We start from the raw sequence: 22500 nt of genomic DNA, 5'->3' as shown, positions 1-22500 counted from the left end.
CCGTGTTGTGGAAGTCTCCGAACTGGGCCTCCCACAGGATCAGAGCGTTCGGACTGGCCATCGCAAAACCCAACTCGAACCCTACACACACACACAGAGGGACACACACATCAGCGGGGGGGAACCCACAGAGGGAGGAGGGTGGGATGGATCTGCAGGTTCTGACCCAGGACTCCGTACTCCGACAGCGAGCTGTTGCAGACCGTGTAGGGCGCCTGGTCCGGGGACAGGTGGTTCATGGGAATGCAGATCCTCTTGTCCACGTTCTGGTCGTGAAGGACGTGATGACGGTGGCTGAAAGGAGACAAACTGCGTCAGTCCCTCTCTCCCTCCACTTCCAGGGGGTGAAGCTCCGGTCGACCCGTTTACCTGAAGGTCCCTCGCTCCACGTCCTGACCCGACAGCCGGATGTGGATCCCCTCCTGCAGCAGCGAGCCGAAGGCCATGTACTCCCCCAGGGCCCAGTCCACCGTCCGGTTCTGAACCATCTGACCTCGACTCTTCAGGATCCGACTGAGACCTGAAACAACAGAGCGTCACGAGGCTGCGTTCCACATCTTAAATGTTCGTGCCACTGGTCCGACGGGCCCCACCTCCGTGGATGGTGAAGTCCTCCACGGGGACGGACGACGCCATCTGTCCAATGTGGTTCAGGTTCTCTTCAGTCAGTCCAGTGGACGGGCAGCTCAAGGTCTTGGGTTGTCCATCCAGAGTGAAAAAACCTGCAGGCAAAGAGAGCGTGACGTCAACGACCTCACAGAGAACCAGGAGCAACAATATGACGTCAAAGGTTTGATTCCAGGACGAGGGACCAGGACCAGACCCTCATCCAGACCTGAGACCAGCAGGGACCTGAGACTGGAGACTCACCGGGCCATGGGGAGTCCAGCCAGTGTTTGATGTGGAGGATCTTCTCGTCTTTGGATCGAGTGTACGCCTCCTCGCAGATCTTATCGTACTTAGCGATTTCCTCCTAGAGACAGAGAGACAGTGTGAGGACACTGAGACGTCCTCCAGCTGTGAGCTGGTCTACAGAGACGTCCTCCAGCTGGGAGCTGGTCTACAGAGACGTCCTCCAGCTGGGAGCTGGTCTACAGAGACGTCCTCCAGCTGGGAGCTGGTCTACAGAGACGTCCTCCAGCTGGGAGCTGGTCTACAGAGACGTCCTCCAGCTGGGAGCTGGTCTACAGAGACGTCCTCCAGCTGGGAGCTGGTCTACAGAGACAGGAGACCGTTACCTCGTACTCCTGTCGGCTCACGGCTCCCTCTGCGATCAGCTTCTCAGCGTATTTGTGCAGAACCGGTTTCTGCTTCTTGATCTGCTTGTACATCAGAGGCTGAGTGAACATCGGCTCGTCCATCTCGTTGTGACCCATCCGACGGTAAGACACCTGCACACACACACACACACACACACACACACACACACACACACACACACACACACACACACACACACACACACACACACACACACACACACACACACACACACACACACACACACACACACACACACACACACAGGTTGAGCCTGGTCTCACACTTTGGACTCACACAGGCAGAGCAGCCGGTCACTCACCAGGTCCACCACCACGTCCTTGTGGAAGGTGGCCCTCCACTCGGCTGCCACCTTGCACACGTAGATGACGGCCTCGGGGTCGTCGGCGTTCACGTGGAAGATCGGAGCGTTGACGACTCGGGCCACGTCGGTCGGGTAGGGGGAGGAGCGGGCCATGCGCGGGTCGGTGGTGAAGCCGATCTGCAGGCGAGGACACAACAGAGGAGGTTACGGCTCCGTCCCACACAAGTTCCCCCGAGTGTTGTCCCCCTCTGGGCTCGTACCTGGTTGTTGGCCACAACGTGCACGGTCCCGTGCGTGGTGTAGGACGGCAGGTCGGACAGGTGGAAGGTCTCATACACGATTCCCTGACCCGCAAACGCTGCGTCTCCGTGGATCAGGATGGACATCACCTGTACACACACACAGGGAAATTAGATCTGCTCTTATTTGTCCCTCAGGGGACACCCTAGCCCCAGAAGGCTGCTTCGCTGCGTCTCACCCGGTTCCCGTCGTTGTCCCCACAGTAGAACTGCTCAGCTTTGGTCTTTCCCTGGACGACCGGGTCCACGGCCTCCAGATGGGACGGGTTGGCCATCAGGGACAAAGTGATGTTCCTGTCCGTCACGCGGTTGATGCGCCGGTGGTACATGCCCAGGTGGTACTTCACGTCTCCAGAGCCCTGACGAGGACAAGGAAAGTGCACACGGTTCAACCCGAGTGAGGACGACCAGGAGCACAACAACAACAACAACAACAACAACAACAACAACCACGGTGGAGATTTACCTCATCAGCTGCTTCCAGTTTAGAGTCAAACTGACAGAAGATCTGTTCCAGCTCTTTACGGATCACGTTGGCCAAAACATTCAGACGACCCCTGAGACAAAGAGACGTGGAGTCAACCGACAATGAGGAAGCCTGAGAGAGTGTGTGTGTCTGGTGTGTGTGTGTCTGGTGTGTGTGTGTCTGGTGTGTGTTACCTGTGAGGCATTCCCATGATGATGTTCTCCACTCCGTTCTCAGACGATTTATCGATGATGGTTTTCAGAGCAGGGATCAGAGACTCACATCCTTCCAGACCAAAACGCTTCTCTGCAGACCACTTCTTCTGCAGGAACTCCTCGAACCTGAGCACACACACACACACACACACACACACACACACACACACACACACACACACACACACACACACACACACACACACACACACACACAGACACACACACACACACACACACACACACAGACACACACAGACACACAAACAGACACACACGTCAGACGGCCTTGTCTCACAGGCCACTGTAACGTCACCCATTCTTGGATGAGCTACCGTTTTGTCCACCATCTTTGTTATTTGAAACCAGAAGTAATCAGCAGGGGGTGGAGCCTGACTGACACCCATTGCACAATACCAGCTGTCAATCACACTGTGGTATTCCCCCCCCCCACCCAACACATCTGGTGCTTTATGGTCTGTTTGACTCTAAATGATCATAATTCACTAAATGATCATCAGCTGTTTGAAGAAGACTTGAAACTAGAGACTGAGACAGAAACTCCTGAATGTTTCCTGACGTTATAAAGTGAGAAGTCACTTTCTATAGAAACTACCAGAGGAGTCGCCCCCTACTGGTCAGCACACAGAAGACAGGTTTCGGGAACTTCTGCATTGGCTTCACTGAGTGTGTCCTGTCGTGTTGTGTTATTGTGTGTTGTGTTGTTTACCTGGTGGAGCGGATCATGCGGGCGAGCAGCGTCCTCTTCTCCTCCAAAGTGAACTGCATCACTCCTGGAGTCTCAAACTTCTGTCTGATCCACTGACACTGGTCCAGGTCGTTGATGAACATGAACTCCACTCCGATGTGCTGACAGTACGACATCTGGACGCACAACACACACACAACACAGCGTCAGCACGAAGGCAGTGTGTATAGAGCGGCTGCTGGGTCCTTCTGACCGTGGTCCACCTATTGGAGGTCCACGGTCACATGGTCTCTTCAGGTGAGTGTGTGTGCAGCCACCTTCCTAACGAGGGCCGCCCCTCGTCAGCACTGTAGATTATGATCTATATGATCAGATTTGATCATGTTTCAAACATGAACACATGACTGAATAGGTATAAATAAAGATGATTATGTTTAAGGATCAACCAAACCTGAATATAACAATTCAATTTCAATTTAAAAGCCTCCCAGGAGTTTTCTTGACTGTATTTCCTTCCTCATTAAATCCATCAGATCGTACATGTGGCTGAACATTATGTCATGAACTCTGGTGGTGAGACATTCTGAGAAAATATCCAATTTAAATAAAGTCACCTCCAGGCGGCTGATGATCTCCTTCAGGGGGAGGGCGCTCTCCGAAGCTCCGATGAAGGTGGTGGTGGGAAGACGGAACACTTTGTCCAGGTCGGACTCATTCAGGCCGTAGAAACCTACATGTCCCATGATGCACCACAGGACAGGAGGACAAGGGAGGAACAAACAGAGGTGAGGACAGGTTGAAGGCAGTGGGTCTCTCACACACACACACACACGCACACACACGATCAATAACTACACACTGGGACAGAAACTTCTCTAATATCTGAAGAGTTGTAAAGAGGAGGAGACCAGAGCTGAGGTCACAGGGCTCTCGAGGCTCGACTGATCTGGTCTGGTTAATGTTGAGGAGAGAGTGTGGACGGCAGCAGGACGGAGGACAACACTAGTGGACACTATGATGGACAAAGACGGTCCCCGAGGTGGTTTAAGATGATCTGGGGCTGATTTCAATACCGGATTAAAATTCAGTCTTCACACATGGACTCTGTCAAATAGTGACTGGACATTTTCTGGAGTTTCTCTTGTGAAGAAGCAGCACAGCCTCCACAACATGTGAGGAACATGTAAGGAACATGTGAGGAACACGTCAGGAACATGTGAGGAGCACGTCAGGAACATGTGAGGAACACGTCAGGAACATGTGAGGAGCACGTCAGGAACATGTGAGGAACACGTCAGGAACATGTGAGGAACACGTCAGGAACACGTCAGGAACACGTCAGGAACATGTGAGGAGCACGTCAGGAACATGTGAGGAACACGTCAGGAACATGTGAGGAGCACGTCAGGAACACGTCAGGAACACGTCAGGAACACGTCAGGAACACGTGAGGAGCACGTCAGGAACACGTGAGGAGCACGTCAGGAACACGTGAGGAGCACGTCAGGAACACGTGAGGAGCACGTCAGGAACACGTGAGGAGCACGTCAGGAACACGTGAGGAGCACGTCAGGAACATGTGAGGAACACGTCAGGAACATGTGAGGAACATGTGAGGAACGAGTCAGGACTTCAGTTCAGGTCTGAAAACATCTAGAAGGATTCTGACGCCAACATCCTCAACATTTACAAGCTCCTGTCAATCAGCTGGTCTCCTGGACAATGAGCTGAGAGGACATGATCCTGCTGCTTGTCCTTAATCTGCCTCAAACCAAATGAAAGTCTGGACCATCGAGCAGCGATGGGTCATGACAGCAGCGGGTCACATGGTGATGGAGGGTTATGGACATTCAATCTGTTCTTTATAAACCAAACAGGATATGAGACGGACGTTATGAAAGAGAAGGGACAGATCCAGAGACAGACGCCAGCTCATGATCGGTGTTAAAGTGGTTAAGATGGTTGAACGTCAACGTTTTCCTCAGATGTGTTTTAAAATCCGGAAGAAAACTCGGTGTGAAAATAACATTTACTTTTTCTATTTCTTAAATATCAAGAGAACCAGAGAACACGGAGCTTTCAGAAGGTTCTGAGGGACGAGGTGGTGACCAGCAGAAGAAGAGAGACACATGTCCTTCAAATCAACAACACAAACACTCAGAGAAAGGACGCACTGGTTCAGCCAATCACAAAGCTCCTCTTCACACCAACCAAACCACTGACAGAAGCTGGCCAATCAAAATGAAGTCTCTCTAAATTCAACAGGCAGGACAACGCTGCTCAACACCGACTCTCCCCCCCCCCCATTCTTCATCTCCGTTAACGCACAACTACAAGAAAGACACACACACACACACACAGCTGCTACACAACCTCAGTGAGGACACATCGTCACTTCTATAAACATTAAACTCTGGTTTATAACTCACTGTAAACAGATGTGAGAGCATTGTTAGGTTTTATATATGATATATATATGACTGCAGATAAGGAATAATCAATAACATCTGTAATATATATATATATATATAAATAACAGTTAACATGGTTAGAGCTACAGAGCTGTTAGAGCTGCTGACCTACCACCTCACACTAATGAAATAACATCAGAAGCAACAAACTGACAGATTAGAACCAGCGAGAGAAAGAGAAAGAGAAAGAAGGTGAAGAGAAAGAAGGTGAAGAGAGAGAGTTGACACAGACTCATTCATCAGAGAACCAGGCTACCTGCTCTACTGTCTACTGGGCAGAGGGGGCGCTATCAGCAGCTGGGAGCAGGACGAGCTGACGGAGCAGAACACGCAGGAGACGATCAGAGGTCGTCAGAGGGACAGAACCTGGTCCTCTGTATGAAACACAGTGAACTGGACATTTGATCAGGTGATTCAGATTCTCCTCTGACGCCTCCTGTGACCTTAAAGGGATATTTCACCGTGGTTCCATGTCTGAGACGAGAAGACCTGATGTGACAGGAACCTCCAAATATCAGAGGAACATTAGATGTTAGGTTGTTTAAATAAGAGTGAAGACACTGAACCACAGGAAACGTCTCTTTGTCCTCCCGTCCCTCAGGGGCAGAGACGTGTGCGTGAGCGCAGGGGTCAGAGGTCGATGGCGCTGTGACCGGCGACCTTCACCGCTGCAGCAGCATCTGCTCCTCGGGTCCCGACACTCCTGCACACGTGAGCTGCTCACTAGTGCACAGACAACACGACTACAGGTCCACAGCTGGCTTCACAGCAGCATCCTCGTGGTTCTCCTACCTCCTACCGTCAGGACTCTCAGCCTCTCCTTGAAAACCGCCAAGTCTGGAAGGGCGGCCATTAGGGGGCAGCAAAGGGGAGAGATACCCGGACACGGTTAGTGACCTACGACCCCGGCCCCCACAATTCACATCAGCAGCAGCACGAGCCCCGCGGATCAATCAGAGCCACACAGCAGCGCCTCCACGTCTCCACCATCGTTTCATCCGTTCATTCACAGAAACATCAGGTTTGTTTTGAATCAGGACCGAGGTGATGGAGACGGATGCTGTCAACACCATGCTGAGGATAAAGAGAAGCAACAACCAACCAGTCAGGAGGCTGCTCTCACAGGGACCAGACTAACTCCACAGGGACCAGACTAACTCCTGAGCTCCAGGGACACACACGTCCCTGTTTGTACTATAACCGGAGAAACTACACATGCCATGTTTCACAGTGTGCGGCTGCGGCTCCCCCTGGTGTTCAGGTAGAGCGCTGGAAGCTGTGGTCACACGGTCAGTGATGTGAGATTCTTTTCTCTTCTGACAGGGACAGTTAGTCGAAGCTGGTGATGGGTAGTTAGTTCTGGTTAGTGGCTGGAGAGCAGGTCCTCACCCAACTGAAAAACAGCTGATTTACTTCTATAGATTTATTCATAAAACGGAATCAGAAGAGTTTCAGTTTGTCTGGTGCACGTCTCAGACTGTGTTACACACATTCACTTTTTATTATATTTATTCTATTATTCACTTTCTCTGAACTTCAATAACGTACTGTTGATCTGGTTTTACATTCTCATCTGATATCATAATGAACAGGACTTGTTGAAGAGCAGCAGGGACAGTGAGCAGACGACAAACAGCCTCAGAGCCTCAGAAACACACGTGATGATCAGACGCTGCACACGCTTCAACCACAGGGTTAGCACGAGGCTAACAGCGCCTTAGCACAAAGCTAACGGCTCACATGCGTGAAGCTAACAGCTCACACACCAGGTTAGCAGCTCACACACTAACATTCATTGTGTTGGATCTTTTTTCTCAAATCATTTCATTGTCACAACAGAGAAAAGTTCCACTTTTTTCTCAATCATTTCATTGTCACAACAGAGAAAAGTTCCAGTTTCTCAGGTTTCAGAGATTTGATTTGTAGATTTCACAGAAATGTGTTAAACACAGATTCAGGATTTAAGTTTCTCTAATCATTCCTTTCACTCAGCACTTTCTCAGGGTTCCTTCTCTTGAAGTTTCAGTTACATCATCATCTTATACCAGAACAATCCAGAAACTTAAGTTTCAGATAAAGTTCAAGGTTGGACAGAGCTGCGGTAGGGCTGCACGATAAAAGGAAAACATGTGATTTGCGATAACGTTGTTGAATATTACGATGACGATATGACTTGCGACAAATATAAAAGAATGATAAAGAATGAAGTGTTAAAGTCTTTCTGTTTTGGTTTCACTGCTACAGACCTCCCACAGCGAGTGGTCTGTGCAGACAATGAAATATAAATAATGTATTTCCTTTCCTACAACATGGTTTATTGAAAACCTTCCAGCAGGTAGCGGAGGGAGAGGGCTCACAGCAGGGAGCCGCTCCTCCAGGTCCACTGACTGGGGTCATGAGTGTGGACTGACTGGAGGGCTGCTGCTCTGGTTTGTTCCCTCATGGTTGAATCCACTTATTGTGAGTCAGTTTGGATAAAAGTAATAATACATGTTTGTGTAAAGTGATGTTTACATCTTCTGGCGTCTCTGTCTTTAATGCTCCTCCCTGTTTCTCTATCGTTCACGCTCGAGTCAATGATCTGTTGTTTCTGTCTCTCAGCTCCTCCAGGCTCCTGCCAGCTCCTCCATTCAGCTGAAGCCTCTCTGGAATGAGGGGGGGGGGGGGGGGCAGGACACCCTGAGGCCAGTGGCCAAGCGGCCGGGTGGAACGTGTGTGTTGTTCAAACAAGCTGCGAGTGATCAGAGCGGTGTTGTGTCTAGTTTGTGTCTCTGTGTATTGTTGAACTCTTTTGATGAACTGTTGCTCATCTTCAGTTTGTTGCAGATTGTTTTCAGTTCATTGTTCTGTTGGTCGACTCCCTCCTCAGTTCTGTGCATATTTGCATAAAATACTTGATTTTCCTTGAGCGCCTCCTGCTGGTCACTTGTTTGTCCCTCCTCCACAGGCCTCTTAGGCACGTTACAGATTTAAATATCTTTAATTCGGTTCAAGCCGTCTTTTGTGATACGTATATAACAATGATGATACATGTTCGATATATCATGCAGCCCTAAACTCCAGCTTGAGTTTTATCAACATTCACTCAATGCAGCAGGTTTCAGCTCCAAGACAAAGTTTCAGAAAAACTCCCAACACAGGAAACTTGACTTAAGATTCCTCTGATGATCGGTAAGTTCTAGAAAGAGACGGCCTGCGAGACAGAGAGAGAGACACCAAAGGAACGAGGGGAAGGAAACACAAAGAGTGTTATCTCAGGGAAAGCTCCTCACCCAGTTTGTCGGAGGAGGTGATAATATCAGTCGGGACATACGAGTCCAGATCGGCGTCCATGATCCCGAGAGGGTCCAACTGGGCCACATGGTACATGGTGCCCTCGGATCTACAGGGGGGGGGGGGGGGGGGGGGGGCAACAGCAGAGATCCCAGCCGGGAAGAGGAGGAGGAGGAGGAAGCACGATGCAACGACAGAAGGGAAAGAGAGGGATGAGTGGAGGAGGAGCAGGACGGAGCGGAGAAAGATCCACATCGAAAAAGGTTTGAAGAAAGGAAAGGAGTGTTTGACGAGAGCGAGGAAGAGGAGAGAGAGGTTCAACATAAGGAGGCAGAAGAGGAGAGAGAGGGGGGGGGGAAGAGCAACGTTAACACACAGGTTTCATTTGTTTGTTTGTTTGTTTTCACCGACGTCCTGGAAGGAGCATCATCACAATTCACACAGCTGATTCCCAGAGGATCCAACTGAGCATTATGATGCCCCATCACCTAGACACACACACAGACCAACACAAAACACACAAACACACACACACAGACCAACACACAGACCAACACACAAACACACAGACGGCCCTGACGACTGGGGGTCCTCACAGGTCACATGAAGTTTGATGCAAATTTGACTTTTAATAATAATCGTTTATTATGAATATGAATGACAGATTTTTACATCCTGGTCATGACATCATAACGACCTCATCAGAGAAAGATTTTCATATCTCAAGTATTTTAAATGTTCATATTTCAATAACTATTTAGTTTATATTTACAAATGTTATGGATCATTATGTTTTGTGGTTATTGACTAACAGAACCTTTTAGTGGAGCAACATTTCAGCTTCAGAGGTCAGATATTAATGTTTATCCTTCACGTGACCATTAATAAGCCAATGATGGAATTCTTCTTCTTAATATAAATATTAGTATAAGGTGAGGTCACTTCCTCTTCCAACACATTGTATTCAAACCCTTCACATTGAGTTATGTTTAAATATATTTTCTGAATAGCTCATGCTAGTTCAGCTGTTACTGTTTGTAAGTTAAAACTGTGTCTGACTGTAAAAAGAAAGAGTTGGTTTTGTATTTTAATCCTTTATGTTTCAGTTTAACACTTATTTATTATTATTATTTACCAACTTTCTAAAGAGTCAGACGTGAACCTGGGTCACATGACACCTTTTGATTGAACTGTTAACTTTGTGAAGATGTTGAAGTGAAGTCTCCTCTTTCTGATCTCGTGCTGTTCGATACTCACTTGTGTCTTTGTCGTGTGAGCGTCACAGGTGACATGTGACCTGTGACGACCTCCAGTAACGACACCTGGAATCAACGTTTCTCAACACGGGTCACAACTTGTTATTAATAAGTTCAGGTTGATGTTATCATGAGAAGAGTTAAAACAGTTGAGATTAAACAATGGGAAACTGTAAAATGCCATAAAAAACATTTGAAGCAGTGTTTTCAGTGATCAGACGGTGGCGCTAGTGAGCTCCATGTACCGGGACCTACTGTAGGAAAGAACACGTTAATTGTCACAATATCAATCATTGATTATCTATCAGGGATCCAGGAATATTGTTGACAACATTTCACCAAATCAGCGGCTACCTGGTAGGCCCTGATGAGCGACTGGACGGCGAGGTGGTCCTCCACCAGCTTCTCCACGTTGGGCTGAGCTCCGACCAGAGACGAGAGCTGAGGAGCCACGAGGCTGGAGGCCAGACCCAGAGGAGACTGGTAGGCGGCGCCGGGGGGGGCGCCGGCGTTGGCGTTGCGGAAAAACACATCCCACGACTGAAGGGAGGAGGAATGAGAACAAGCTCAAGTTAACAACCACACATAAAACAGAGAAGGAGCAGAATGTGAAACAGCTGTTTCAGACATGAACCACACACGTGTTCTTCACGTGTTCCTCACATGTTCTGCAGGTTTTCTATGTGACAACAAATCTCTGAGTCATTGTCTCTGGACATTTTCTGGATCTTACTTATTCTATCTTTCTAAAAGGGATCAGCTCTTCTCCTCCAGCTCTCTTCTCTAAAACACGTTTTCCTTCACCACCTCACAGAGTTTGACGTTTGTTCGGACAAAGACATGAAATGAGACGTTCTGTCTCTGAAACAGACGCTGAGGCTCAGTTTGCAGGAAACTCCCTCCACTTGGTTCTGGGAACAGTAAGAGCTGCAGGATGACTCAGACTGGTGGAAGGCAAACCACATGCCAACACCACATGACTACACAACTCCAGGACTACACAACTACAAAGTCTCGCAATTGGTTGCTTAGCTGAAGAAACTAGGAGCAGTGAGGGTGAGAGTCGGAGCAGGGATTTGTGTCCTCGGGGGGGGGGGAGCTGTTGGGAACTGAGGCATTGAGGTGCTTGCTGCGGTTCAGCCTCTGAATCACAGACTTGTGTAAACTGGTCTCGTGTCAGTCTGAACAGAAACTGAGACTTTAGTAAACAATGACTCACACCTTCTCTTCCTGATTGGCTCTCATCAGTCACATGACTTGACTTCAAGCAGTACACAAAGCGTCAGTAACACTTCCTGTCAGTAACACTTCCACCTCGTCCTACAGATCTGATCGCTGCAACTGTATTTAATGAGTTAATCCTGCTCAGTGATGTTTGTTGGTTTTACGCCTCGATAAAGGATCATAGCTGCTCCATGTCGATCTTCATCAATACTGTGATGTGCAGTGTGTGTGTCTGTGTGCGTCCAGTCCTGCTGTGCAGCTCTCAGCTAGTTTGCTAAGCTGCTAACAGCAAGGTCACAGTGTGAACGTTACATAACAAGTGTCACACACACACACACACACACACACACACACACACACACACACACACACACACACACACACACACACACACACACACACACACACACACACACACACACACACACACACACACACACACGACAGAGGTATAATTAGCTCATCTGTCCTTCATCCCTCAGTTCACATGTGACCCTGAAGACAGATCACTGAAAACATCTTTTCAGTTTGGAGAATGAATTTTTGCGAGGGGGTTTATTCATATTTCCGAAGTGTAACCGAAGGTTTTTGAATTATGTTTAACAGAAACATCAGCACAGCTGCGGACAGACCTGCACTGACGTCCCCACGTGTTCCTGAAATGTTCTGGTCTGACTCACTTGGTTCAGATATTTCCTGGAAATTCATATGTAAATGTATGAACCCAATTTTCTAAATAATTCCCAGAGATTGTCTGAAACACCTTGTAATGTTTCTGCTGTTCATCCTCCGCACCAGCAGGGGGCTCAGCGGTCCTTACCTTGTGAACACTCTTTGGGTTCTCCAACCAGGCGTAGTACATCTCCTCCACGTAGTTGGAGCTCGTCCCGTTCAGGAACGGCTCAGAGGCCACAGGTGCTGAGTAGCACCTGATTGGCTGAAACGTCCTTGTGCCGCCTGTGAAGGCAACTGTGATTGGCCGCTGGTGGCCAACAGTCTGAGCCGCCTGCGAGGCGGTGAGCGGACGCAACCGCGCCGCACAAGTCCTGAGACGATGCATAAGCAGTCCTTAAAGCAACACACACACAGAAGTGGTGGTCAGTCCGCCGGGCCGGAAGCTCCTCAACTTCAGAACGGAAGGAAATAAAAGTCCACAAGGTCACAACCAGGACAGAGAGCAATGAAGGACAAGTCCACGGGTCCGTCTGTCCACTGGTCCGTATGTCCACTGAGAGAGAGAGAGAGACACTGAGTTAGAGAGGGAGACTGGGACATGCTCATCAGGAGAGAGAATGACTTTGACTCAGGTTTAAAACATGATGGGACCAGGATGTTAAAACCTGAGGCTTCCTGTTACAAGGGAGAAGAGGGAGAACCTGACCTGGACGTAAACCTCCTGATCTGCTGCTACCCGGAGAACATGTTTAAAACATGTTGAGATGTGAAAGAGAAACATTTTCCTGACTGAGAAAAGTTATCTTTTCATGCACGTACAGATGAGATGACAATAGTTTGTTCAGCCTGAGACAGAAAGAGAGAAATAAATAAAAGCATCAGAGGCAGGTTTAAAAACCAGAAGAAAAGGACCAAGAGCTGCCAACATGTTAACAGAAGTAAAAAACTCTCCCTTTTCTGACATGCTCCTCACATGTTCCTGAGCTTGTTCCTGACATGTTCTGCAGGTTCTGTGTATGAGAACTAATGTCTGAGTCAGTGTCTCTGGAAACCTTCTGGATCTTCTCCTGCAGCCTCCTGGTAACATGTGTGTAGCATGTCAGAGTCCATGTGAGGAACCAGCAGGACAATGTGTGGAAGCTTCCCAGTGAGCGAGTGGACGTGTTGATGAGGTTTCTAACACGTGACGTGAAACATGAAGTACTCAAACATCTCAGGATGAAGAAGAGGAGCCGGACACGTAGAAGACGAAGACGTCCACTTGGGAACACGAGGAGATTCCAGATCTTCTGGTGATGAGGGCTGACGCCGGATGAGATGTAAACAACAACACTGATCTGTCCACAGCAGAGTTTATACGTCAGGCTCCGCCTCCTGCTGCTCTATAGGCTCCGCCCCTCGCTTTGATGTTCCCCACATGGTCTGAGTCGGACCCAACAACCTGCTGCTCCACAGGATGCGGTAGAGGTGATGTCAGAGTGACGTCCCAGTGACGTATTTCCTTCAGGGTGACACTGGGCGACGCCCACATCTGTACCCGTGCTAAGTTAAACTTCAGAACTCTTAAATCCAAACCCCTGAACTTTGACCTGTGTTATTTCCAGTGTGTCACGTGTCTCTGTGTTTTGACCTTGTTCACGCTCCACTCCCTGTCCCTCCCTCCGGCCTGGGCCCGCCCCCACCTGCAGACACCAAGCTCCGATTGGCTGCCTGAAGCACATTCAGCCCTGACATTGGCCACCGCGGGTTCTCATTGGCCACGCAAACGGTCAATCATTGTGTCCTCAAGTCAAGAGGAACATGATTGTTCATCAACACACTTTTATTCATCTGATTAGCCTGAGATTAGCCTGATATTAGCCTCGGAGCTAACAGGCTGCTGCTGGACGAGCCGGCTAGCTCAGCAGGAGCAGTCATTAGCACGCTAGCTAGCCGTTAGACGGCTGCCAATTAAGTTCCCTAACAGAAGCTAAGTGAAGAAGCTAACTTTAGCCGTTTCCTTCGAGGTTTCACCGACGGTGTCAGCGGGTGCTCGGCCCGACGAGCTCCGGACTCACGGTGTTTTAAACAGGCTGTGGAAGCTAACACGCGGCTAACATGCTAACGGCTTCTTTCTTCCTCAGATTCATGAAAACGTTTGATTTTCATTTCCTCCAAACCGGAAGCACAGCGTGTGTCCGTGTGCCCGCGGAAACGAGCTGCGGGTACTGACCTCGAGAAACGCTGATCGGCGGCTGCCCTCTCGCCCGGTATCCCGGATGCCCTTCGCCTCTCCCGGTGGAACGATGACAACTCCGGGCGCGTCGCCTGGAACGGAGGCCTGCCTGGAAGTGACGCGCACAGATGACGTCATGCCGCAAAGAGACACAGGGGCGTGGTCTCATGACAATTAAAAATACAACAGAAACAATTTAATTGAAATTTATATAAATGTTATTTATATTTTATTATATTTTGACAGTTTTCAGACCAGCACTTTTTTTTGTTTTTGCATTTTTATTATTTAATTAAGATATAAAGAAACTTAATATTCTATATATTAAACCTTTTGTAATGTATGTTTTGTTTTAATATTTAAACTATCTCGTTATTACTTATTAGTTATAATCATTATTCAAAATATAGTTCTACTGTCTGTTCTCAGCCTTTATAAGATGTTATATTTAACTATGAATTAATTTAATTAGAAAAGAATATAAACTCTTTACACGACTGTAATAATTCAGTATTGATAAAACTTGTGGATTAAGAAAAACGCATGTATAGATTGTTTAAGGTCTTTAATATTTCATGAAGTGAATTTGTGTTTAATCACACTCGTGGCTTTGTACAGTGTGAGTATGAACGTGCTTCATCTTTACAAAAAAACTACATTCTGTTTGAATAAACTTTATTACATCATCACAGGAAGCGGCTCCATGCCTGTTACAATAGTGACATGACAGACACCTCCAAAGAGGAGGAGCCAACATGTCTGAGATCAGTGACTGAAGCAAACACTGCACAAAAATGTCAAATATCACTGATCCTAGAACCAGCGATGAGATTCTCAGCGTTGCCATGGCGATATCAGTCATACTGTTGTCACTCACCTGCTGTAGTTCAGCTCACACACACTCCACACACACTCAACACACAAACTCAACACAAACACAACTTCACCTGTTTGCCTTGAGTTGTGCCTCGCAGGCCTCACATGTCAAGTAGAAGTTACTTTACCACAGTGTAGAAATACTTACTTGAGTAAAATTATAAAAGTATCAAGGTCAAAATATGCTAAAAGTACCAAAGGTAAATAACTGGTTATGCAGATGTAAGAATGTTAAACCATATTGTTTGAAGAAAATGATTGATACATAATCACGTTAATGCTGCAGGCGGCTAACTGGTGAACTGTTTGTTCAGACTCAAACCAGCAGCGAGCTCGTCTGTCTCTCGTTGGCTCTACACAACGTCTTTATGCTCTTTACTTCAAAACATAAATTAAAAAAAATTATAAAGTGATGACTAAATTATAAAGTGATGACTAAATTCATTATAGAGAGACGGTGGTCTAGTGGCAGAAACTTGGACTATGGGCAGAGAAGGTCTCTGGTTCGTCTCTGGTTCAACTCCACGGAGAGACAACAAAAAGACGAACCTGGATTGATCTGTCCAAAAATCCAAGAGTCTCCCTACCCTGTCTAGTGCCCCTGAGCAAGGCACCTTACTCCCCCAACATCTGCTCCCCGAGCGCCTGTATGCGGCTGCTCACTGCTCTGTGTGTACTGCACAAGATGGGTCAAAAGCAGAGATTAAATTTCCCTACCTGCATGAGTGTGCCTTTGCATGACTGTGCATGTGTTTGGGACGAATAAATGCATCTTAATCTTAATCTTAATCTTAATAAAATTCCGATGAACAAGAAAGTGTTGTTGAAACCTTCAAACCGTGTTCTTTTGATCTGTTGTGAGGTTCTGAGTGTGTTGAGCCGGAGGAAACAGTCTCTTGGTTTGAATCTGCTCATGAACTCTGTTATATTTAAACTGAGAAGCAGCAGCTGAATCCGTTCACCATCTGTAACCTGAGGCTGTCGTGAACTTTGACTTCAGCTGCTCTCATGCCTCTAAATAACTTCACTCTGTTCTCCACAGGTTTCTCTCTCTTTCTCAGGAATCAGCTTCAGGAGCAAACTGGGATCTCGTTCACTTTCTTTTAGCAACAAAACAATCAAACACAAAATTAGCCCTGTGAGTAACTGACTCAATCCTGCGTCAGCTCCTTGTGTCTGTGCAAATCAAAAACATACTAAAGCAGATCAAAATGTCCTCACATGACACAGTGCAGCAGGTTCATTCACTGCAAAGTGACGACACTCAGAGTCACAGGAAGTCTGTTTCCTGTGGTGTAAAGATCCCTGGTTAGAGTGAGAGTGTCAGAGCAGGAGGAAGTGGAGGGACTGTGATGGAGGCCGCTGTGCATTCACAGCAACAGAGAAACTAAAGGATCAGTCCAGACCTCAGTGTTGAGGCGGCAGAGACAGGAAGTCCACACGTTTCCAGGACTTTTATGAGTCGAGGCGTCATTTCCAGCTTAAAGACACGTCAACCCGGTCAGACCTCTTCACTCTGGGATGTTCCTGCATCAAACTGAATCCTCATCAACTGTATCTGAAAATTCATGTGTGAACGTTGTTTAAAATCTGAGATCCAGTACGGCACATGTTCTTTGAACATGGATCCAAACCAAACAGAAAGGTTGAATACTAAATTTAGAAATTCCCTAAAATAACCATGTCCTAGGTTGTCATTTATGGGGGTGGGGGGTTATATTGGACAGAATACGTGTATCCATTAAATAAAGGAGTAAAATTATCAGTGACGTCTTTCATCTGAATTTGTCTCAAACCAGTTTCAGAGGAAATAAATCCTAATTCCATTCCCTTTCAGTGAAAAGGTTCCTGATTGGTCGGTTACTCCCACCTGATTAAACAAGAGGACAACGATCTGAAAGAGAACAGGTCGCTCACAGGTCAGGTTCCTGTAGGAAACAGAGACAGATGATCCACAACATCCCAGAGATCCGCTCAACAGTGCTTCAGTGTGTACATTTCCTTTGTGACTTAACAAGCACATGAGTCCAGATCCAGATCCAGATATAGGTCCAGATCCAGATCCACATCCAGATCTGAAGGAGAGGATCTGAAGCCCAGAGGTGTAGAGCTCGGTATGTTGCATACTGTGATTTTACAATTCTGGAGACAGAGCGCCGGGTGGAGCTGATTGGTGGAGACCAAGTGCACCTGCACCGCAGCAGCAGGGGTGTGTTACATTCCTATGACAGTGCTGCGCAGAGGGGAGGGGACAGCACCAATCTGTCTTCAGAGTGAGGCAGCTCACCCTTCATGCTTTCTAATCATTACTTAACATGTGGTAAAATGATATCATGTATTTAGCTACATAATATATTTTTAAATGTTTGTCAGTTTAAAGCGATTCGCTGGAAACATTAAAATGTTTTGAACAACTATATGAGCTAACAGCTAGCTAGCTAGCTTACGTCCAGAAGCTGTGTGATCATTATTATTCGTGACGGTTGGGGAAATGTGATTGGATGGATTTCTACAGATGATGTTTCACCTGAAGCAGTTTTTAAACTACATAGAAGGACAGAGGCCACAGACAGACTGTAGGGGGCAGTAGTAGCTTCCTGTTGGTCCGGTCTGACTGGGTCCAGTTTCCTGATCGTCCATTTCCCAGTCCGGCCGCAGGATGCTGTCTCAGCTACAAAATCATTTCCTGGCTGTTGATAGGTAACCGGCTCCGAAAAGGACGGGGGTTGAAGAAAAAGAAGAAGACAGGTGGTCCGGGCCCCGGGATTGGTTAAACAGGTGGAGCAGGGGCGGGTCTTAGAGGCACCAGCGGCTGGGATGCAGCAGGAGGTTTTGGTTTTCTGAGGAAGAAATGAAACGACAAGTCAACACCTCTGACGTCAAAAACCATAAAATCTCCTTTTGACTTTTCTTCTTCTACAAATGTGATAAATCAACTACAAACATGGATTCAGAGTTTAAGCTGCTGGAAAGTGGATTTGATCTCTGATGGAGCAACACCATCAGCTCACTGCTGCAAAGTTAGCCTGGAGTTATCCTGGAGAAAACATCTGGGTTAGACCTCGAGGTCCAGTTAGCTTGTGGTGAGTCCGCCTTGGATGGTAAAAATATTATGGCTCTACAAATCTCTATGAGGAAATGAACAGGGAAGAGTTGAGTTGTTCTTACAGAGGAGGAGGAGGAGGCCTCAGAGCGTGGGATGGAGCCGTCCTGCTGTTCTCCACCACCTGATCACACACAAACAATATTTCATTAATAGTTCAAAGTTATTGTTATTTATTCATTTTTATCTGAGGACATGAGCTCAACATTATTTTACTGAGAGGAAACTGTGTTTAGAGAGATAAGTTGACTTGATGGGAGTCGAACCAAAGATAAAAAGCTTCATCACTTTTCCTTCAGGGTAAACACTTAAAACCAGGTCAGACCAGATGAAGTGAATGTTAAAGTTAAAATGATGAAGTGTCTTCACTGAAATATGTCAGATAGGAACGCGGCCATCTTGTGGTGCTGACGTCATTAACAGTCAGAGTCTGTGCAGTAGTGATCGAAGGATCAAGGTCCCGCCCATACATGTTCTAAACCAATCCTGAGTCAGTCTCAGCTGTCAATCTCTGCCTGTTTTTATATCATCAAATAACTGATTCAAACCAAACTGTTGGTCGGTGAGATAAGAACGACCTGAAATGACAGAAACCATCTTTGACGCTCAAACATTTATTGAGCCTCTACTTTGACTTTTATGTCTGGTTCATGTCCCATCTGCTAACATGGAGGAGGAGGGTTTATGATCTGTACTGTTAGTGCTGGTTCAGTGTGAGTAGTAATCAGAGTATTTTACCTCCTGTGGGGGCAGGAGCTGAGCGTGGTGCTTCACATGGAGACAGAGCAGAGCATGTTAGGACTCGTTAGCGCACTAACTTGAATCAGTTCTTATGAAACATTCACGTCACAAACAAACATGAGGATCCAGAGTCTCTGCAGTGAGACGGTTGATGGGTGATGATTAGTTGAGACCAGTGTGTCCTGCAAGCCATTTTTCCTAGGACAGCAAAAGCATCATCTGCCTTACTCGGCCTCTGATTGGTTAGTATCCGGAGCCTTTTCTTGGTTAGGTTGGTTGGTTGTGGTGATTGGTTAGTTAGGATAAGAATAACACAGTAAGCCAATCATAGGCTGAGTAGAGCGGCTCATGTCTGTGTTTGTCTTCCTGTGAAAAACATCACGGCCCCTTTGAACACATTGAAAAACTAAGTGGAAGTTCGGCCACGAATGAAATTCCAACATGAAGCAAATATCCAAACAAACGATTCAGCAGAAAGGACCTCATGGCACTCAGTGATGCTCTGCAGGTCATTTACCCTCTTCTCCGGGCACCACTACACCACTGGGACACACAGGCAGTGGGAGTGTAACTGGCCAAACACCAGTGAACTAAACATCTAAAGATTAGGAACAGGATCTACAGGTTTATTCACTCCTCAGTATCTTAAAGCTAGGGTTGGTAATCCTGGAGAAGCCAGAGCAGGCCCCTCTCGTCTTCAGTCTGAGAACAACACACAGCGAATCACCGGCTCCACTCACCCCCGCTCTGACGATGCTGCTGGCGTGGCCCCGGGCAGCAGAGGGAGGCTGCGCTCGGGGGGGCGGGGGTCCCCTGACGGGATTGTCTGTCGCTGCACCGTCCGGTCTGAAGACAGGAAGTGACACAACATTAACAATGAAAACACGTGATTCAACCTCAGCAACAAGAAACGCTTCCAGGTAATATCTCAGTGTGATCTGTGGTCCCGACTCTTCTGACGTGGTTTCTGCTCTGAACACATCACAGCTGGTGACTGACTCTGGGGCTGCAGCAGTAACATTAACACACGTTAGTGTTGTCCAATTCTTACTGATCCCTCTACATGCAAGTATCAGTGGTTTGTAAATGTCTGAGTGTCCTTGAACGCCCCCAGAGGACAGGAAGTGATGTCATCAGTTTATGTGACAACACGACATGTAACGTTTTTTAGCTGTTGAAAAAATCTGCTAGTTTGTCTTTATTCTTCAAACAATTATCCACCAAACGTTTTTGGGTGAGAATTCAGATTTCATCTGTTTGTCATGAATACGTGTGTGTGTGTGTTTGTGTGTGTGTGTGTGTGTGTGTGTGTGTGTGTGTGTGTGTGTGTGACAGTTGTCGTATTCTCACTCACTGGTATCCCTGGGACCTTTTCCTGCGGCTCAGCCCGAGTCGTCGCAGCAGCTCGTTCTTGCGCAGGAAAACAAACGCACCCAGAGCGAGCAGAGGGAGGACGAGGAAGAAGAAGACGAGCAGGCCGTCTCTGAGGGACGTGTCTTTATCTGAGGAGGACAAAGTCATGTTCAGTTCAACAGGAACCGCAATTGTGAAATATCTGTTTAGATCATAGAGTGAACTACTGAGAAAATGAACAGAATCTGGGCCCTGATTGGTTGCAGCGTTTAAAGGGGAGTGTACCATTCCATGTGGGTCCACTGTCCACGCTGCCTCCGTAACCTTTGACCTCACAGAAGGGAGGGGCCCAGCCGTCCTCGCAGTGACAGTTCTTGTTGCTGTTGCACACCTGACGGAGACAGACACAGGTCAGTGTGGGACACAGACACCTCATGAGGACGTGGACAGGTGCACGTGTCTCACCCCATGTCCGTGACATTTCTTCCCCACGTCACAGTCGAAGTTCATGATGTCGGCGCTTCGACATTCGAAGTTCATACACACCTGAACACCACAGAAGAAGAAGACATTAACATCTCTTTCCTGTCCCCCCCCTCCCCCTCCCCCTCTTCCTGCCCCTTCTCACCTTGTCCTCTCCACACTTGGTTCCTTCGCTCACCATCCCGGGATCAGGGACGTCTGATCCCAGCATGAAGTCCACTCCGTAACACTTGGCGCCGCCGATCGGCGTGATGATGATCGACGGTTCGATGCCGAACACCGTCACCGCCTGAACGTTGGAGCACTGCAGCTTCCCACATAGAGCGTTTCTATGGATATGGACATGAGCATCACAAGGGGGGACATCCCAGTGTGTGTGTGTGTGTGTGTCTGTGTGTGTGTTTGATACCTGCTCTCACACTTCTTGTGACCGTAGTTCTGGTAGCCACAGTTTCCAAAGCGGTCGCCTTTACTGTTGACGTCTTTAAAACAGATTGCTGGAGCAGCCTTCGCCTCTGAGGAAGAGGAGAAAAGGAAGAACAGGAGGAAGAAGAAGAACGAGGAGGAGGAGCAGGAAGAGGAAGAAAAAGAGAAGGCAGAGGGGGAGGACAAAGATGAGGAAGAGAGACAAGGTCTTTCATCTCCCTGGACATTAACACAGTGTAAACAATATGAACCACTGACTGTAACTAAAGACGTGTCCCCTCTGCTAACATGGAGGAGGCTGGGTTTATGACCTGTACTGCAGCCAGCCACCAGGGGCTGATCCAGATGACTTTGTTTACAGTCTGTGGTGTAAACAGATACGTACTGGATCCGAATATGGTCTGACACTGTCCATCATAGTGTTGACACTTCCCATTGTAACAATAGGCCTGCTGGTTCCTGCAGGCCTGTCCGTTCTGTAACACACACACACACACACACACACACACTCAGTAGTAATAGTCATGTATCCCTCAGTAACCTTCCTGTAGGTTTGATCCTCAGCTCTCACCTGGACGAAGACGTCACTCTGACAGAACAACGAGGAGCCGTTACAGAACTCTGGGAGATCACACTCATCTGTGCTGGAGCGACACACTGTTCCTCCCGGTAGGTACTACACACACACACACACACACACACACACACACACACACACACACACACACACACACACACACTCTGTTAAGCTACACAGTGAAGTTTTTCACCAGTTTAATGACGTTGTGTTAAAGACGTGTTCAGCATCACATGCATTCAGTTTTAAAATGAAACATGTGTGTGTTACTGACACTAGCAGCAGGTTGATGTATTGATTATTGATCATAAGAAGGTGCTGCTGGTGTTTACCTGACAGTTAGAGCAGCATTCTCCATAAGCACACTGAGCTCCAGACTTCAGCCTACATGTCTGGTACTCACAGCAGGGGTCCTCCTCACACTCCTACACACACACACACACACACACACACACACACACACACACACACACACACACACACACTCACAGTTCAACCCTCTCTATGGGACCAACACAATCTTTTATTGGTAATTTCATGTTTGTGTTTTCAG

At 47.6% G+C, this 22500-nt stretch overlaps 2 protein-coding genes across 4 annotated transcripts in view; both read right to left on the bottom strand.

The window, feature by feature from the left end:
* ogdha (oxoglutarate dehydrogenase a) overlaps window positions 1-14509 on the bottom strand; it is a 19090-nt gene extending 4581 nt beyond the window's left edge. Inside the window, exons 1-17 of one of the 2 annotated variants that reach the window (XM_053420964.1) lie at window positions 14386-14509; window positions 12319-12726; window positions 10629-10814; window positions 9422-9506; window positions 3889-4010; window positions 3296-3450; window positions 2545-2691; window positions 2351-2441; window positions 2064-2243; window positions 1846-1974; window positions 1583-1762; window positions 1239-1391; window positions 871-973; window positions 594-722; window positions 370-520; window positions 167-294; window positions 1-81 (exon numbers count right to left, since the gene is read on the bottom strand). The exon at window positions 1-81 is cut by the window's left edge and continues 98 nt beyond it. In XM_053420964.1, coding sequence (XP_053276939.1) covers window positions 1-81; window positions 167-294; window positions 370-520; window positions 594-722; window positions 871-973; window positions 1239-1391; window positions 1583-1762; window positions 1846-1974; window positions 2064-2243; window positions 2351-2441; window positions 2545-2691; window positions 3296-3450; window positions 3889-4010; window positions 9422-9506; window positions 10629-10814; window positions 12319-12558 — 2260 coding nt within the window. In that variant the 5' untranslated portion in view covers window positions 12559-12726; window positions 14386-14509. Of the gene's footprint in view, window positions 82-166; window positions 295-369; window positions 521-593; window positions 723-870; window positions 974-1238; window positions 1392-1582; window positions 1763-1845; window positions 1975-2063; window positions 2244-2350; window positions 2442-2544; window positions 2692-3295; window positions 3451-3888; window positions 4011-9017; window positions 9128-9421; window positions 9507-10275; window positions 10568-10628; window positions 10815-12318; window positions 12727-14385 lie in introns of those variants that run through there. The other variant, XM_053420963.1, reaches the window with a different exon arrangement.
* A 1548-nt stretch (window positions 14510-16057) lies between these two features.
* Window positions 16058-22500, bottom strand: part of adam9 (ADAM metallopeptidase domain 9) — a 17965-nt gene continuing 11522 nt past the window's right edge. Inside the window, exons 13-23 of one of the 2 annotated variants that reach the window (XM_053420962.1) lie at window positions 22280-22372; window positions 21942-22046; window positions 21756-21846; window positions 21354-21459; window positions 21090-21273; window positions 20927-21007; window positions 20747-20852; window positions 20463-20610; window positions 19849-19954; window positions 18433-18491; window positions 16058-18104 (exon numbers count right to left, since the gene is read on the bottom strand). In XM_053420962.1, coding sequence (XP_053276937.1) covers window positions 18035-18104; window positions 18433-18491; window positions 19849-19954; window positions 20463-20610; window positions 20747-20852; window positions 20927-21007; window positions 21090-21273; window positions 21354-21459; window positions 21756-21846; window positions 21942-22046; window positions 22280-22372 — 1149 coding nt within the window. In that variant the 3' untranslated portion in view covers window positions 16058-18034. Of the gene's footprint in view, window positions 18105-18432; window positions 18492-19105; window positions 19955-20462; window positions 20611-20746; window positions 20853-20926; window positions 21008-21089; window positions 21274-21353; window positions 21460-21755; window positions 21847-21941; window positions 22047-22279; window positions 22373-22500 lie in introns of both variants that reach the window. The other variant, XR_008338322.1, reaches the window with a different exon arrangement.

Source organism: Pleuronectes platessa, chromosome 4 (assembly GCF_947347685.1).
Source record: "Pleuronectes platessa chromosome 4, fPlePla1.1, whole genome shotgun sequence".
NCBI lineage: Eukaryota > Metazoa > Chordata > Actinopteri > Pleuronectiformes > Pleuronectidae > Pleuronectes > Pleuronectes platessa.
The sequence above is the reverse complement of the archived record's forward strand: the minus strand, read 5'-3'. Positions and strand labels throughout refer to the sequence as shown.